The sequence below is a fragment of the Rhinoderma darwinii genome, chromosome 2 (assembly GCF_050947455.1).
Source record: "Rhinoderma darwinii isolate aRhiDar2 chromosome 2, aRhiDar2.hap1, whole genome shotgun sequence".
Lineage (NCBI taxonomy): Eukaryota > Metazoa > Chordata > Amphibia > Anura > Rhinodermatidae > Rhinoderma > Rhinoderma darwinii.
Genome location: NC_134688.1, coordinates 384088727 through 384106934, shown reverse-complemented (window position 1 = coordinate 384106934; position 18208 = coordinate 384088727). Strand labels below are relative to the sequence as shown.

The window sequence follows — 18208 nt, the reverse complement described above, 5'->3', positions numbered from 1 at the left end:
ACTATGTGGCGCCACAGATGCTCATGTATTTGCACAGATAAGCAATGCTTACATCAATCGTACATTATCGGCTTTATGCTAAAAAACGGTTTAGTGTTGTCTATAGATACCATTAACATTTCAGTTTTAAATTTTTGTTCTATACAGCAGTATACCTACACCTATGTAGTGGAAAATGAGCAGGAGATCAGGACCGGGAGGGGAGACCGCTGCTCATTTTCCACTACGTAGGTTTAGGTATACTGCTCATTAGTTTGCCTATGACTGCACTTTGCATGTATATTTTTTTAGGTATCTATCTGTGCAAATGTACTATGCTTAGCACCTGCCTAATAATATTGATTTATGCTCTTTGTGGGATCTTGTGACCATTTTAACATCTGGGGGACCAGGCTGCTTATATGTTCGGATTCCATCTCTTTATGAGGGTTCATTATTTTTACTGTGTATAGTTGTAATGTGTTTTTTCTGTGTATTTTTGACTGAAATAAAGATTGTTTGTAATTTTGCAAATACTTGGTCGTGACTTTTCATCTCTTTCTGGGTTACTTATAAAACATGTAAAAAAAAGTTCTTGTATGAGGAATTGTGTAATATTTTTGTGTTGCACTGATGAGCCATTTTTTCCCATATTCAAAATCAACAGATATATTTCTTTATTCGTTATTTCTAATGTGGGCCCCTTTTCAGTCACAAATCATATTCCTGCACTTTTTGTTATTTTATATCCAAGATTAGAATTTACAATAAATTTCAATCTTCCTACAATGAAAATCTTAAATCTCACTGCTGATATCTATTTCGCTCATCTTGAAAAGAATACGTTGAAAAAGCCAAGTATGGTGACTTTAAAGGCCAACTTCAGAATTCCTGGGAACGTTTTCTTGATAAATTGTACAGATATGCCATAACACTCTCCAAAATATCTTGGCTGCAAAACACGTTACTGTATTAAACAAAATCAGACTCAGTTTCTGTTGTGGACTAGAAAATAATGGTGAGTGTGTTAAAGTGAACTGTACAAGATTCCTATTGGAAACAATAGACCATTTATTATCAGCTACCATAAGAAGCCGTTAACTATATAATGCATGTATATTTCACAGATCAACAATATTTTATTCTAGAAATCAGTTTAATATGAAAGTCTAGGTTGACAACACTGTCCAATACTCCATTCACAATACTGTGCTGCCGTCTAGTATAAAGGCGCCAGGGGGACTTTAAGACTTCTGCTTGCTTATATGTGCAATGCAGGGAGAAGTAGAGGAGTTATTAGCATGGTCTAGAGTAATTGAGCTTTATATATTCAAAAAATTTACCTGAAGCCTCCTATGACAATCAGAAATATTTTCTTGTGCTTCATAGTTCCATACGTGGCAGCTAAAATTAAGTTTTTGGACAAAGTCGAAAATAAAAATCACTTTACCTCTCGGTGATGCTTTTTGCTGACTGGAGGAAGCGAGCATGGTCAGCTTCCTTCAGAGACTGCTCTGCCTGGGAGATGAGGGATGTAGAGCGTTCAATGCACTGCTTGCAATTAGCGATTTGTTGGGCCAACTTCCTCAACCGGATCACCTTTGAAGAAAAAAAGTCAATGAAAAGATATTAGAATTATTAAATCAGAGATAACATGAATAACTTTAAAAGCCAAACCCATCAAGCTTTATTGAAATGAACAATCCAGGCAGAACGGATACACCTCCTTATGCCTTATGCAGAACTGACGGGCAGTGCATGACACAGGACTCACTTTCGTGCTCTTTCCGTGTCATGCAACGCTCCCTCAGACCCTGCACCAGGTATAAAACATTTTGTCCATTTCAACTCTGATCCAGGACAATGTGGTCTACATATTTCCACCCTAGGCCTTTGTGGGCTTCCTCCGGGTAGTCGGTTTCCCTTACAAAACACATTCTTCATAGATTAATTGTATTCCTATAAAATTGAATTGCTCTTGCCACTGGAGACAAGGACTGATGTGAATGGATACATTTTCTGTACAACACTACTGTATATGTTGGCTATCTGGTTCCTGAGATTTCTAAGAATAGCTGCAATAAAAGTGTGATTTACAAACTGCACGTATTAGATCTTAAAAAGCACTGAACATTAGGTAATTTGTTTAGATAATCCCTGGGTAACTAATCACTTAAGAAAACAAGCATATACCGGCGCACAGGCTGTGTGGGACTCTGTATCCAAGTGACATTTTGGCAGAAATGCTAAAAACATTAGTAATAATGCGGCAAAATTGATGACTTTTCCTGTGAAATTAGAAAATGACGGTAAATAGTCTCAGAGATCCTTTTCATAGCTTAAATGCATTCCTCATGTGTGCAATAATACTTAGAATGTAAGTGCTAAGCAGAAAGATTGCTGTCTATATAATGCCAATCTTCTCAGAACCACAAGAGCCAAAACAAGCACAGCTGGCCTGATACGCTCACCATTCACGTCATTGCCTGGTGGATTTCTCTTTTAAAATAACCACAATTTTTGATAACTAAAATTGCTGCAAGCAAATAGATTTTGAATACTGAGCCAGGTTTACTTTTCTCAGGACAAAAAAAATGAATAAAATAATCTAATATTCTTAATGTAAAGTACATACTGTGCAGGTTATACTGGAAAACCTAGACTATGAAGTACCAGGCATGATGATTATTTATGTTGTACATTATACACATGGACCACTAAACAGATTATTTAATCCATATAAAATTCTCAAGTATGTCGATACTTAAAGGGGTTGTCCACTAACGGACAACTGATGGCCTATCCACCAGATGACATAGATAATCAGTATATCATTGGTGCGGGTCCGACACCCGGACCCAGCACCAATCAGCCACTCCAGTGGTCTATGGGCACTGGATGTTTTTGCCCATTATGCGATGTACGAAGCCGGAAGCAGTTGGCTCCGTACATAGCATAGCGGCCGTGCTGCAGAACTGCAGCTCTACTTCTATTCACTTGAAAAGGAGCAACGCTGCAGTACTGCAGCGCGGCCACTATTCCGTGGCTGGAGCCAACTGCTTCCGGCATATACGTCTGGTGCCTGGAGGCAGCCGGAGCGCATTAAGCACGTACTGATGACCTATCCGGTGTATAGGTCATCAGTTGTCCAGTAGTGGACAACACCTTTAATGTAATAAGCCGAACAAGTGTTCATACTACCACCATTCAAGTTATCAAGTTTAAATATTATTTAAGTTGAGAATATAATGAGATTTTAGGTGCAGATTAGAATATGCCAATTGGTCTCACTATTTTTCTATGGCTTTCTACTTCTAGACATTTTGACTCATTCCCAATGCCAGACTAGGACTAAAAAGCAGCCCCGATAGACCAGAACAGACGAGGAGACAGCACTTCCAACATATGTCAGCTTTTTAATCACCCGTGCGACGTCTCAGTCCAACAGGACCTTTCTCAAGCATGCTTGAGAAAGGTCCTGTCGGACTGAAATGTCGCACGGGTGATTAAAAAGCTGACATATGTTGAAAGTGCTGTCTAATCGTCTGTTCTTGTCTATCTGGTATCGGGGACCGTGGATCAGGTCCTATTGAGGTGTGCACCCATCTGTGGTATTTCTCTTTTCTAAAAAGCAGCCCCAGCTCACAAGCCCCACCAAGCCACCTAGAATATTGACCCACCATATTCCGAAAAAAAATAAATAAATAAAAAAAAAGGTTTACACATCGCACGCTGTGGCAGATTTTGCTTTACTTGGTCACACCCCTCGCCACCCCTTTAAATATGTAACCCACACCATCAACACAAAAAAGAAAAGTGGAACATAAACACCTAAACACACAATCAAGTACATGCGTATGCTTGCTTCTTCAGTCAGGGACAATTGTATACTACTACCATACAAGCACTAATATAACCAATAATACCAACATATATAGTTTCAGATACCAGTTCAACACAGGTGATCTGCAAAATATTAACACCCTGCAGACTATACAGCATACAGTACTGATCAGACAGTTACAGGCAGAATACATAACAATTACAATTAAAGAGGACCTGTGGTGTAGCGACAGCTCTTCTGTGTGTAGTAGAGGATCTGTCAGCTCTCCAGTGTGATGTAGGATAGAGAAGCTATCAGCTCTTCTGCGTGGTGTAGTATCCTCTTTATCCTTTGCAGAACCACTTTATGTGAAGGCTGGGAAACCATGCAGTAGAAACACCAATTGCGTTCTGATCAGGGGCGTAACTAGGAAAGACTGGGCCCCATAGCAAACTTTTGACTGGGGCCCCCCCTCCCCTGGGTGTCACAAACCCCCCCCTTGTAGATAGTGCCTTTTTTACAGCCCCCCCCCTGTAGATAACGCCATACAGCCCCCTCTGTAATGAGCGCCATACAGCCCCTACTGTAGAGAACGCCATACAGCCCCCACTGTACAGAACGCCATACAGAGCCCACTCTGTAGATAGCGCCATACAGCTCCCCTGTAGAGAACGCCATACAGCCCCCCCTGTAGAGAACGCCATACAGCCCCCCCCTGTAGAGAACGCCATACAGCCCCCCCCTGTAGAGAACGCCATACAGCCCCCCTCCCTGTAGGGAACGCCATACAGCCCCCCTCCCTGTAGGGAGCGCCATACAGACCCCCTCCCTGTAGGGAGCGCCATACAGACCCCCTCCCTGTAGGTAGCGCCATACAGACCCCCTCCCTGTAGGGAACGCCATACAGCCCCCCTCCCTGTAGGGAACGCCATACAGCCCCCCTCCCTGTAGAGAACGCCATACAGCCCCCCTCCCTGTAGAGAACGCCATACAGCCCCCCTCCCTGTAGAGAACGCCATACAGCCCCCCTCCCTGTAGGGAACGCCATACAGCCCCCCTCCCTGTAGGGAACGCCATACAGCCCCCCTCCCTGTAGGGAGCGCCATACAGCCCCCCTCCCTGTAGGGAGCGCCATACAGCCCCCCTCCCTGTAGGGAGCGCCATACAGCCCCCCTCCCTGTAGGGAGCGCCATACAGCCCCCCTCCCTGTAGGGAGCGCCATACAGCCCCCCTCCCTGTAGGGAGCGCCATACAGCCCCCCTGTAGGGAACGCCATACAGCCCCCCTCCCTGTAGGGAACGCCATACAGCCCCCCTCCCTGTAGGGAGCGCCATACAGCCCCCCTGTAGGGAACGCCATACAGCCCCCCCTGTAGGGAACGCCATACAGCCCCCCCTGTAGGGAACGCCATACAGCCCCCCCTGTAGGGAACACCATACAGCCCCCCTGTAGGGAACACCATACAGCCCCCCCTGTAGGGAACACCATACAGCCCCCCCTGTAGGGAACACCATACAGCCCCCCCCCCAGTAGGGAACGCCATACAGCCCTCCCCCCCTGTAGGGAACGCCATGCAGCGTCCCCCCTCCCAAAAAAATGCGACCTACAGTGTGTCCTACAAAAGAAATGTATCCCCTATCCACAGGATACGGGATACATGTGTGACCGAAAGTCCCCTGAAGTTCTCCATGACTAACCTCTGACTTCCGGCGTCTGCACAGCTCAATAAAAATGAAGAGCGCTGGTCACGCATGCGCACAAGCGCGACCGGCGCTCCATTAATTTCTACGGAGCTGCCGACACAGACCCCGGAAGTCCGAGGTTTGTGATGGAGAGCTTCAGGGGACTTTCAGTCCCCTGTTCTCCCTATCGCTGCCAGCGATCACACATGTATCCCCTATCCTGTGGATAGGGTATACATGTCTTTTGTTTAATGGCAGAGCGGGGAGATACCTCCCTGCTCTGCCGTAGTGTTCAGTGGCGTCACGCTGTAGCAGCCATAGCGGCTGCTGGCGGAGCCCGTGCCGGCGGGCTACACGGGCCTCCTCATGCCGCGTGCCCCGTAGCAGCCGCTACGGCTGTAGTTACGCCACTGGTTCTGATACTTCATCTACCACATCTAACCTCCTTGATATTGGAGATGGTAAGGAACTTTTCCTATAATAAGCGTATTGAATTTTGATCCGGACCATACAGCGTGTAGCCCCATTGCATATAATTTTAGATATGTATTTGTGAGTGTATTGCTGGACTTTATTCACTGCAATTGGGTGCTCCTCTAATTACAGATTAGTGCAAACCATATGTCAGTACAGTATACTCAGCTCTCCTGTGTGGTGTAGGATAGAGGAGCAGTCAGCTCTCCTGTGTGGTGTAGGATAGGGGAGCCGTCAGCTCTCCTGTGTGGTGTAGGATAGGGGAGCCGTCAGCTCTCCTGTGTGGTGTAGGATAGGGGAGCCGTCAGCTCTCCTGTGTGGTGTAGGATAGGGGAGCCGTCAGCTCTCCTGTGTGGTGTAGGATAGGGGAGCCGTCAGCTCTCCTGTGTGGTGTAGGATAGGGGAGCCGTCAGCTCTCCTGTGTGGTGTAGGATAGGGGAGCCGTCTGCTCTCCTGTGTGGTGTAGGATAGGGGAGCCGTCAGCTCTCCTGTGTGGTGTAGGATAGGGGAGCCGTCAGCTCTCCTGTGTGGTGTAGGATAGAGGAGCCGTCAGCTCTCCTGTGTGGTGTAGGATAGAGGAGCCGTCAGCTCTCCTGTGTGGTGTAGGATAGTGGAGCCGTCAGCTCTCCTGTGTGGTGTAGGATAGAGGAGCCGTCAGCTCTCCTGTGTGGTGTAGTTTAGAGGAGCTGACCTGTGGTGTAGTATAGAGGAGCTGATAGGACATCTGTAGAGGTTGTGTATGCTATGCAGAGAGGGCTAAGCCCCACTAGTGGCTATTATATGATATATGTAATTTACTAACATTCATACAGGCGCTGATATAGTGCAATCAAAATAAATGCAGGCTAAATATAGAACTTTATAAATGAGGTTTATATACGATTTATATTGAATATCTAAGTGTGAACATTCTGAATATCACGTAAGAGGAAAAACATGAAAGTGGCTACTTCATCTTTGCACAAATAAGTCATCGGGATCGTAGACTTTGGTTAAACAGTAAAGGGAGGAATTAGTTGATGCCTAATTCCTTGAATTTACCTTCCATACAAGACTGGCCTTGCCCTCTAACTGACATTTTACTGTTGCTGTGACAGCTGAAAAACAAATATTATTTTAAAGTGACTGACTCAGGAAAAGTGGATATGCCTAACCTCAGACTGTTAACTGAATACAAACCACTAACATTTTAGCATTACTTCATAACAGGAGAAAAAATATATATCTATATAAAAAAAAATATAGAAATCAATCACCAGGACTTAACCGATTAAATCTGTCACTCGAATTTTTCATTCATTATTCATTCCCACCCTGAAACTTGGGCTTGCACACTCCGGCACTGCCAAGCCTGACTGCTGTTCTGAGAACAAATGCTGTATCTGGAAGTCCCGGCCAAATCTTACAATGCCTCATAAGTCAACTATTTAATAGATTTGCACATCCAATCCTGGATCGACTTATGTAAACCACAACGAGTATTCCTAGTACCTAGAGCTGATGAGTCTATAAACAGCTCAAAATAAGCATAGAACAGGCCAGATGGAGATACATTGCGGCATTTCGGAAAATATCTTCATATAGCCTGAATATAACATCCTTTCCTCTGCTAAAAATAAAGTGCTGACCTAAGATGTACATACTAGAATTTTACACTCACAATTTCTTCATGCATTAGGATGGGATAAGTTATTAATGCTAGTTAATTTTATTTCCCCCCTGTAGGGAACACCATACAGCCCCCCCCCCAGTAGGGAACACCATACAGCCCCCCCCCCAGTAGGGAACGCCATACAGCCCTCCCCCCCTGTAGGGAACGCCATGCAGCGTCCCCCCTCCCAAAAAAATGCGACCTACAGTGTGTCCTACAAAAGAAATGTATCCCCTATCCACAGGATACGGGATACATGTGTGACCGAAAGTCCCCTGAAGTTCTCCATGACTAACCTCTGACTTCCGGCGTCTGCACAGCTCAATAAAAATGAAGAGCGCTGGTCACGCATGCGCACAAGCGCGACCGGCGCTCCATTAATTTCTACGGAGCTGCCGACACAGACCCCGGAAGTCCGAGGTTTGTGATGGAGAGCTTCAGGGGACTTTCAGTCCCCTGTTCTCCCTATCGCTGCCAGCGATCACACATGTATCCCCTATCCTGTGGATAGGGTATACATGTCTTTTGTTTAATGGCAGAGCGGGGAGATACCTCCCTGCTCTGCCGTAGTGTTCAGTGGCGTCACGCTGTAGCAGCCATAGCGGCTGCTGGCGGAGCCCGTGCCGGCGGGCTACACGGGCCTCCTCATGCCGCGTGCCCCGTAGCAGCCGCTACGGCTGTAGTTACGCCACTGGTTCTGATACTTCATCTACCACATCTAACCTCCTTGATATTGGAGATGGTAAGGAACTTTTCCTATAATAAGCGTATTGAATTTTGATCCGGACCATACAGCGTGTAGCCCCATTGCATATAATTTTAGATATGTATTTGTGAGTGTATTGCTGGACTTTATTCACTGCAATTGGGTGCTCCTCTAATTACAGATTAGTGCAAACCATATGTCAGTACAGTATACTCAGCTCTCCTGTGTGGTGTAGGATAGAGGAGCAGTCAGCTCTCCTGTGTGGTGTAGGATAGGGGAGCCGTCAGCTCTCCTGTGTGGTGTAGGATAGGGGAGCCGTCAGCTCTCCTGTGTGGTGTAGGATAGGGGAGCCGTCAGCTCTCCTGTGTGGTGTAGGATAGGGGAGCCGTCAGCTCTCCTGTGTGGTGTAGGATAGGGGAGCCGTCAGCTCTCCTGTGTGGTGTAGGATAGGGGAGCCGTCAGCTCTCCTGTGTGGTGTAGGATAGGGGAGCCGTCAGCTCTCCTGTGTGGTGTAGGATAGGGGAGCCGTCTGCTCTCCTGTGTGGTGTAGGATAGGGGAGCCGTCAGCTCTCCTGTGTGGTGTAGGATAGGGGAGCCGTCAGCTCTCCTGTGTGGTGTAGGATAGAGGAGCCGTCAGCTCTCCTGTGTGGTGTAGGATAGAGGAGCCGTCAGCTCTCCTGTGTGGTGTAGGATAGTGGAGCCGTCAGCTCTCCTGTGTGGTGTAGGATAGAGGAGCCGTCAGCTCTCCTGTGTGGTGTAGTTTAGAGGAGCTGACCTGTGGTGTAGTATAGAGGAGCTGATAGGACATCTGTAGAGGTTGTGTATGCTATGCAGAGAGGGCTAAGCCCCACTAGTGGCTATTATATGATATATGTAATTTACTAACATTCATACAGGCGCTGATATAGTGCAATCAAAATAAATGCAGGCTAAATATAGAACTTTATAAATGAGGTTTATATACGATTTATATTGAATATCTAAGTGTGAACATTCTGAATATCACGTAAGAGGAAAAACATGAAAGTGGCTACTTCATCTTTGCACAAATAAGTCATCGGGATCGTAGACTTTGGTTAAACAGTAAAGGGAGGAATTAGTTGATGCCTAATTCCTTGAATTTACCTTCCATACAAGACTGGCCTTGCCCTCTAACTGACATTTTACTGTTGCTGTGACAGCTGAAAAACAAATATTATTTTAAAGTGACTGACTCAGGAAAAGTGGATATGCCTAACCTCAGACTGTTAACTGAATACAAACCACTAACATTTTAGCATTACTTCATAACAGGAGAAAAAATATATATCTATATAAAAAAAAATATAGAAATCAATCACCAGGACTTAACCGATTAAATCTGTCACTCGAATTTTTCATTCATTATTCATTCCCACCCTGAAACTTGGGCTTGCACACTCCGGCACTGCCAAGCCTGACTGCTGTTCTGAGAACAAATGCTGTATCTGGAAGTCCCGGCCAAATCTTACAATGCCTCATAAGTCAACTATTTAATAGATTTGCACATCCAATCCTGGATCGACTTATGTAAACCACAACGAGTATTCCTAGTACCTAGAGCTGATGAGTCTATAAACAGCTCAAAATAAGCATAGAACAGGCCAGATGGAGATACATTGCGGCATTTCGGAAAATATCTTCATATAGCCTGAATATAACATCCTTTCCTCTGCTAAAAATAAAGTGCTGACCTAAGATGTACATACTAGAATTTTACACTCACAATTTCTTCATGCATTAGGATGGGATAAGTTATTAATGCTAGTTAATTTTATTTCCTTGTTGCTGCCTTCCCGATTAACCAAATCACTCACTTCTAATATTTATTATAGGGAAAAATATTTATTATTTTAGGTCCGATATGGGAAAGTCTCTCTCCCCTCAATATTTTTGGATATTGCCAGAAAAGGGAGAATTTGTTGATACAAATAACCGAGCAGTTTATGACACCAACTTCAACCATTGCTTGTGTCATGAATGCCCATGCTATACAATACAGTGAAAATGAAAACAAATATATTTAAAAAAAATATGTATTATTTAAAAGCCCTACACAGGTATTTCTTTTTAGCCAAATATAAAATGGAAGACCTGTAAGTCTTTGGTTACAAATTACTCATACAAAAACTTCCCCAAAAACTAGATTGGCCTATTTTGTGTATGTTGGACACATTCACATATTAGATTAAAATATTTACCATACAAATCCCAAACTAAAACACTATTTTCCACCTGTAACATTTATAAATAATGAATACCAGCACTAATGACACTGAATGGTGACCTGTTGGACTGGGAACAATCGAACACGATAGCCCTGGGTAACATTACCCGTTGACAGTTTTGCTCTTAATGGAAATGCACGTTCTTGTCTTTACATTATACTGGGGCACAAGTCTATGGCGACCGTGGATATTTTTTCATGTATGCACGGTAAGCTAGGATTATTATTTTCCATCTATATCTAGTAGTGTAGAATAAGGCTCATTAATTTTGACAAATTTAATTACGACTGTTTTGCTATTATCTCCATTGTTCTGCTACATCTGAGGAGCGAAACAATAAAAAAAATACTGGAAGCGCCGGTTCCGCTGTAACACAGATACCATCGGCACCCGACGGAGCCCAATGACTTTAATGGTTTCCGTCGCGTTTCCACCAGGCTGTCCATGGTTTTCCCGGAAACAGTAACGCAGCATGCTAGGCTAGGTTCACACGATCTATTTTCAGACGTAAACTAGGCATATTATGCCTTGTTTTACGTCTGAAAATAGGGCTACAATACGTCGGCAAACATCTGACCATTCATTTGAATGGGTTTGCCGACGTACTGTGCCGACGACCAGTCATTTACGCGTCGTCGTTTGACAGCTGTCAAACGACGACGCGTAAAATGACGGCCTCGTCAAAGAAGTGCAGGACACTTCTTTGAAACTTAATTTGAGCCGTTTTTTCATTGAATTCAATGAAGAACAGCTCAAGATTACGGGCGTCAATAACGCCTCGCAAAATGCGAGGACGAGCAATTACGTCTGAAACGACGGAGCTGTTTTCTCCTGAAAACAGTCTGTAATTTCAGACGTAACAGGCAGCTATCGTGTGCACATACCCTTACAGTTTCTGGTATAGTCGGCCGGATCTGTAACAGAGGTCCCGAACGGAGCCTCCAATGGAGATGTGAACAAGCCCTCATTGAATGTATAATGATAAATATCTGCCACAAAAATACAAATTTGGCATGAAACGTAAAATTTGGCTTAAAGGGATTTTCCCATCTCAAAGTGGTAGCATATCGCTAAGACCGGTGGGGGACCAACAGCACAGGTGACTGCCGCATGGCCCCATTCTCTTAAAAACCATGGAAAATAGTGAAGGGGAAGCAGCGGTTTTAACAGCGGTCTAGATGAAGGGAAAGGGAAAAAAAATTCTCTCGTTAATTTGAGTTACATTTAGAGTTCATTAATAGGGATGGCTAGATGTAGTGCTTTTTAATAAAAGGAAGAGCGGAATTTTAATTATCTATAAAGAAATGATGTCGCTTAAGTCTAAAGGAAAAATGAACTACATGATAAGCTGGGAAAAAGATCTTCAGAAAATATTCCCGTCACATTGTTGGCATCGAATGGCGAACGGTGGGCTGAAACCGCTTATTGTATTAACCATCTAGAGGCATTTTGTAAGATTACAACGGAGATGGTTCCTAACCCCGGCGACACTGGCTAAATCCTACTCTGACTATCCAAATCTGTGTTGGCGCAAATGCAAAGTAAAGGGCATTTTGATACACGTCTGGTGGGATTGCCCTTAGATAGTGAATTTCTGGAGGAAGGCTTTTGGGCTGGTGTCCGGTATATGTCCTAAATATGCCTCTCTCCTACCGGAAGTTGCCCTATTAAATTTTGCCTGTGAAAGTATTCCACATAGCATGTAGATGGGTCTGTAGCAAGATTTTCTCAGCAACTATATAATCAGTATAATCTCTACAATATAGGTATGTATAAAAAAAAAAAGAGGGGCTCATGTAAGCAGGGATCTTCAGACCCCTGGATCGAAATGTAATCACAATTCAGTGCCAATGATTAAACAAATGTCCCTTCCCCCCCCTACTTTCGCATTTTTATTCAATTGTAACCATTTTCTTCTGTAACTTTTCCGTCTGTGAATCTTTCTCAAAATAACCTTATATAAATTTTTTCATGTCAGTTTAGGTTTTGTATGCTTTTGGTTATACAGTGAAATGAATGAACTGTTACTAAGTGCAAATAAAAGAAAAAAAGTGAAATGTAAAAAATAATGATATGCCATCAGTTCACGAGATGGAAAAACCCTGTAATTACAACACTTGGAGAGATCATTATATTACAATGTTCTGACAAGTAGTCTACACTGTCAGTCAAGCGCTAGATTTTTTTTCTCTCTACCATGTTATTCATGATCATTTGATTACCTTGGTCGTGCTGAAATGGGAATTTCTAGGATATAATATATATCAGTCACAAAGCAAAGGCTTATATTGCCTATAACCTAATACGATGTCAAGCTTTGTTCTAAGAGAGATGACTAATGTCGTGCTGTGGGCTATAACAATAGACTAGGAAATAAAGATGAGGCTTGTTATCACTGGGTGACAAATCAAATGTGAAAAGATGAAATAAGCTAGACACCATTTCAAACTTAACCCAAAACAGTTATACCCCAGTTACAGTCGCACTGAGGTTCCTTGAGCCCACCAGAGGAGATTATCCTGAGGTAAACCCAGCATCAATACAGAGCATGTGCACATCCCCTTTTATTACATTGTAATTTTTGTTGTTGTCATAGTACACACAGGACATATGATAAAGGGGTTGTCCGGTTTCAGCAAATGAATGTGCTTTTTGTATAAATAAAAGCTATACAATTTTCTAATATACTTTCTGTATCTCTGTATTTCTCGGCTTTCAAGATCTTTGCTTGCTGTCATTCAGTAGGAGCCTTTATTATTTAATTCCAGTGGAAACAATTCTATCCCTGGTCCTGTGATGGACAGACAGGTCCTGGGATCCTTAGAAGGCACAGCTCGGATAACTGTACTGTAACCAGTCCTGTACCAGCGTGTCCATCACATGACCATGGACATAATTGTATCCACTGAAAGTAAGCAATTTGGCCACTTTTGGTTCCCACCATAGGTACCTGATGCCTTGCGTCTATTGGTTGACCCAAGGGGGGCGGAGTCTGGTACGGGTCCGCAGCTATGGACAAGCGTCACGTTGATATGGCGCTGTCTGATTGGGCAATGAATGGGGCGGGCTTAAACTATAAATAGCTGGTGTCTAACGGCGCACGTTGCTGTCAGACACCAGTGCCATCACGGATATCTGCATAACAGAGGAGCTTGATAGAAACACTGAAATGTGTCTTAGCTGCCCCTGTTGTGAATGAATTTACACCTCTTAACTACTATCCCAGGCAGGGGTCAATTACATTTGTTTTGACTCTGGATAGGTTAGCTGTTAGTTTACTATAGAAGGGCGTGCAGTGCCAGAGCCGATTGCCCTCGGTTGCTACTCTATCCTGGTCGTTCTCCGTTTGGTAGCCTGTTATGAGATATTTTGGCTAGTTTAGCCCAGGTTTTAATAAGTTTACTTAATAAAACTATTTTTAAGCTTTCTTACTCAGGCGGATCTAATTGGAATCCCCTGGTACCCTCAGCGGGCCAGTCAGATCCTGCACAATTAGTTAGTAATTAGAAGTCAAGAAACGTTCCTATTCTTTGTGATTTGCGAAGTAGAAGACAAATCAAAATTCTGTACGGATTCATTTTTATTATATATCTTTATGGGGTCAAAGCTCGGTTTTCCAGATACAGAAGTAGAACATGAAAGTTTGGCTACCGTTTTTCTACCATTTTTACCACTTATCCACCATCTTTGCAGCATGATGGGCCAACCATATCTTTATCCGTCATGATTGTACAAAAACATTGTCCAATTTTAAACGTATGTAAAGCTTTTATCACTGTGAAGACCAGTTTCCATTAAAGCCCTCATGGTATTTGGAGAAAGAAAACTTACTTGTGACATTTCACCTCTTCCAATACTGCTCTTCAAACCTTTTTACATCAGCGACTGGCCAACAGGTCTTTTATGTGAAGTTAATTAGAGGTGTATGACAGCTTAGTGAACCATTAAAGCCGCCCTGGACTTTATTCTTAGTCGGCCCTTTGCTCACAAAAGCACCATTAGACTTGACATTTAAAGTTAACTTTAGAGTTACAGAATACCACATACTAGGAAAGCACAGCTATGCCAACAAATGTCCACAAAACAAACTACAGCTCTCTCTAGCCTCACGGGAGACATCAATAAACCTATTGTGATATAATAGTATAATAGTCTCTCTCAAGTCTCGAGCAAAAAACATCTTAGAACAGGAATTAGGTTTCAGAAGGCGATTTCTGTACGCAGAAAGGTAGCATTGACATACCATGAAAATTAAATCTACTAGTTAAACTCGATTATAGAATAACTAGCAAGATCAGATCTGCCTACACAGTCTTAAATAAAGACATGACAAAAAAAACTGCCAAAAATATTTAAAAAAAAGTTCACAAAAATATTTAAAAAGAAACGTTACTTTTTGATGATAGTTTAAATGCATAACATTATAATAATTCCATAAGAACAATAAACTAATATACAAATCCTTACAGTTCTCAAGATCTCTGCTTGCAGTCTGCAAATTCAGTGTTCTGTTCACACAGTTGCTGGGCATGTACAAGAGAGAACATTGATACACTGTGAGAAATTGATACTTGTGTGAGCAGCACATTTTCAGAATGGGTTTACAGCCACTAAGTGTAAAACGGTTATGTTTCCAACTTACTGACAGCAAGCAGAGAACTTGGAACGTGTGGTTAGCTTGAGAAAAAAATATATATATTTTAAGAGACAAAAATAGGATCCAATGTTAATTGTCTGGGTGTATTTTAAGAAATCAATACATTAATTGTCTGGGTGTATTTTAAGAGACAATACTGCTCATTATTTATAATAAAAAAATCTCAAAATGCTGAATGAGCACAGATCAATATTTTATTAACCTCTTACAGTTATGAGCCAAATGTGCACCCGAATCTTAGAATTTCTCACGTAAAAAAAAATAAGATAAAGAATCTTAAATAAAATTCTAACGTGGGGTGGAGGAGTAGAATATTTTGCACTCAGCAGAAGGGATCAATAACTGCCATTACACACACACATTATTGACATAGTAGTCCCCAAGGCTAAAATGAGAAGTCACATTTTCAGCCATCAATCTAGAAAATGCGTTTGAACTCCATGTACAGTACACGTGTAGAAATATCAGTGTCTATGGAGATATTCATATATTTCGGAATTTTAATACCTTTCCTTCCTTAATTTTTGTTCCAATAATTTGTCTTCTCTGCTGTATAATTTCAATGAGTTGATCGCTCTCTTCCATCAATTTAGTTTCTTGACGAGATGCATTTACCTGTAGAAATAAAATAAAAATGCGTTAAAAAAACCTACAAGATACATTGCCGGAGCCGTGCAGCCAACCTGATCAAAGGGCCTATAGAAATGTGGATCCACCTGGCATACTTCTATCTTAAGTGCTGCTCTCTAGTGTGTAGTCGAATGCCTCACAAGATAAATACAAGGCTCAAACAGTATACTTTGTACTTCCCTTCCAAATATTAAATACTTAGTAAAAGCAGAATTAAAAAATGAATTCAATCCCTAAGACACCTACACAAATTGTGTGCTAAAACTATTTTTTAATTGCAGCACTAATCATTAGTGCTTGCAACGATATAATCCATTATAACACAGTTTGCAAAAAATTTCAAGTAAATAACACAAAATGTAACATTTCATACAAAAAATATAATTCTTCAAAAACATTCATTCATGCACACACATTGAGGTCATTTTCTTGTAAGTGCATTTTTTTTATCTGTCAACGTACGGTCGGTATTGTGGAGAAAATGTTAATCCACGGGGATATTTACATGAGCACATATATACTATACAAAACAGTTCTCGAAACTAGAGATAGAATAAAAATCAGGCAATTTCTACCATTTCTTTAACATATTCAGTGTGCTACGGGACGGTAGTTGCAGAAGAAAGTCTTTATTTCCGAACGTATTATCCATAAGGATGCCTTATGTATGATGATGGACATTATGGGTTGTCAGACTGTACCTTTGGCCGACAGCTGTACAAAAAGGTAATAGCAAACAATGCACGGTTAAAAATTGACCGCTGCCATAGGGGGGAAAAAAAAAGGAAAATAAACTACCCTGTTTTAGGACCTAACAAATTTGTTTTTTTTCTTCAGATGCATTTTTTGCCACAGTCTGGCTACATTTTTCTTGACATTAATAGGGAAAAGCACTGCTTTGAAAACTACATGTAAAAACCGCAAGAAGCCGTTCAAGGAACATTTTAAAAATCGCAACCGCGAGTGGCAAATAACGATATGTACTGAAATGCAGCCTTGACTCGTTTTTTCACTCGCTTTGTGCCGTGTTGCAAAGCTAGTTGTGGACGGGAGCTTATAACATCCAATAAACTTTTAATCAGCTGTTCGTAGTCAAATATAACCTGAAGTTTTATGGTACAAACTGAAAAACAAAAACAAAACCATGAATCAAAAACTTCAATAGGTTGATTAATGGCAAACAAAGCAGTCAAAACGGAAAATTTGAGATTCATGTAGTAAACACAGAATCCTTTCATGTAGCCTCCATGGGTCTTTATGATACAGTCCGAGACAAAATTTATGAATGCACGCTCTATAGTAAATTTATAATTAAAACTCCGGATTCCAGCTTGTATGTACATCCTGTGCTGCACCCATCCTCAAGAATTTCCCAAAGAAGTTAGCAGGTAGGAGAAAAGGTTTCAAAAATGTTATTAGAAATGAGAAATCTCAGCAGAAGTGATAAATATTTGCTAAAATACTTACACCAATATCACAAATAATTTCGGTATAGAAAGAGTAAAAGCCAAAACAGCATAACAGGTTAAAAAAAAGTCCTATCAAAGAACAAGAAAAATGATGTGGATGAACTTGCATAGCACAATATCATTCAGAAGAGGCAGAGGAGACAGACTGGATAACCGCTCCTGTCACTTATCACGGGGCTGTCAGGCAGCACATCCCTGGCAAGCAGTCGGTTTCATATTACTCAGGTCTCAGGACCAAAAAGTTGATAAGAACCTTTCTCCTGGTCATTAGTTTTCATTTTTAAATGATATTTCAGAAAGTACACCCCTTAAAGAGGCTCTGTCACCAGATTTTGCAACCCCTATCTGCTATTGCAGCAGATAGGCGCTGCAATGTAGATTATAGTAACGTTTTTATTTTTAAAAAACGAGCATTTTTGGCCAAGTTATGACCATTTTTGTAATTATGCAAATGAGGCTTGCAAAAGTCCAAGTGGGTGTGTTTAAAAGTAAAAGTCCAAGTGGGCGTGTATTATGTGCGTACATCGGGGCGTTTTTAATACTTTTACTAGCTGGGCGCTGTGAAGAGAAGTAACATCCTCTTCTCTTCAGAACGCCCAGCTTGTGACAGTGCAGATCTGTGACGTCACTCACAGGTCCTGCATCGTGACGGCCACATCGGCAGCAGAGGCTACAGTTGATTCTGCAGCAGCATCAGCGTTTGCAGGTAAGATCGACTTACCTGCAAACGCTGATGCTGCTGCAGAATCAACTGTAGCCTCTGGTGCCGATGTGGCCGTCACGATGCAGGACCTGTGAGTGACGTCACAGATCTGCACTGTCACAAGCTGGGCGTTCTGAAGAGAAGAGGATGTTACTTCTCATCAGAGCGCCCAGCTAGTGAAAGTATTA

At 42.2% G+C, this 18208-nt stretch overlaps 1 protein-coding gene across 2 annotated transcripts in view; it reads right to left on the bottom strand.

The window, feature by feature from the left end:
• MID1 (midline 1) overlaps positions 1-18208 on the bottom strand; it is a 349475-nt gene that overhangs the window by 54269 nt on the left and 276998 nt on the right. For both annotated transcript variants that reach the window (XM_075853965.1, XM_075853964.1), the window contains exons 4-5: positions 15726-15833; positions 1430-1578 (exon numbers count right to left, since the gene is read on the bottom strand). In XM_075853965.1, coding sequence (XP_075710080.1) covers positions 1430-1578; positions 15726-15833 — 257 coding nt within the window. The remainder of the gene's footprint in view (positions 1-1429; positions 1579-15725; positions 15834-18208) is intronic.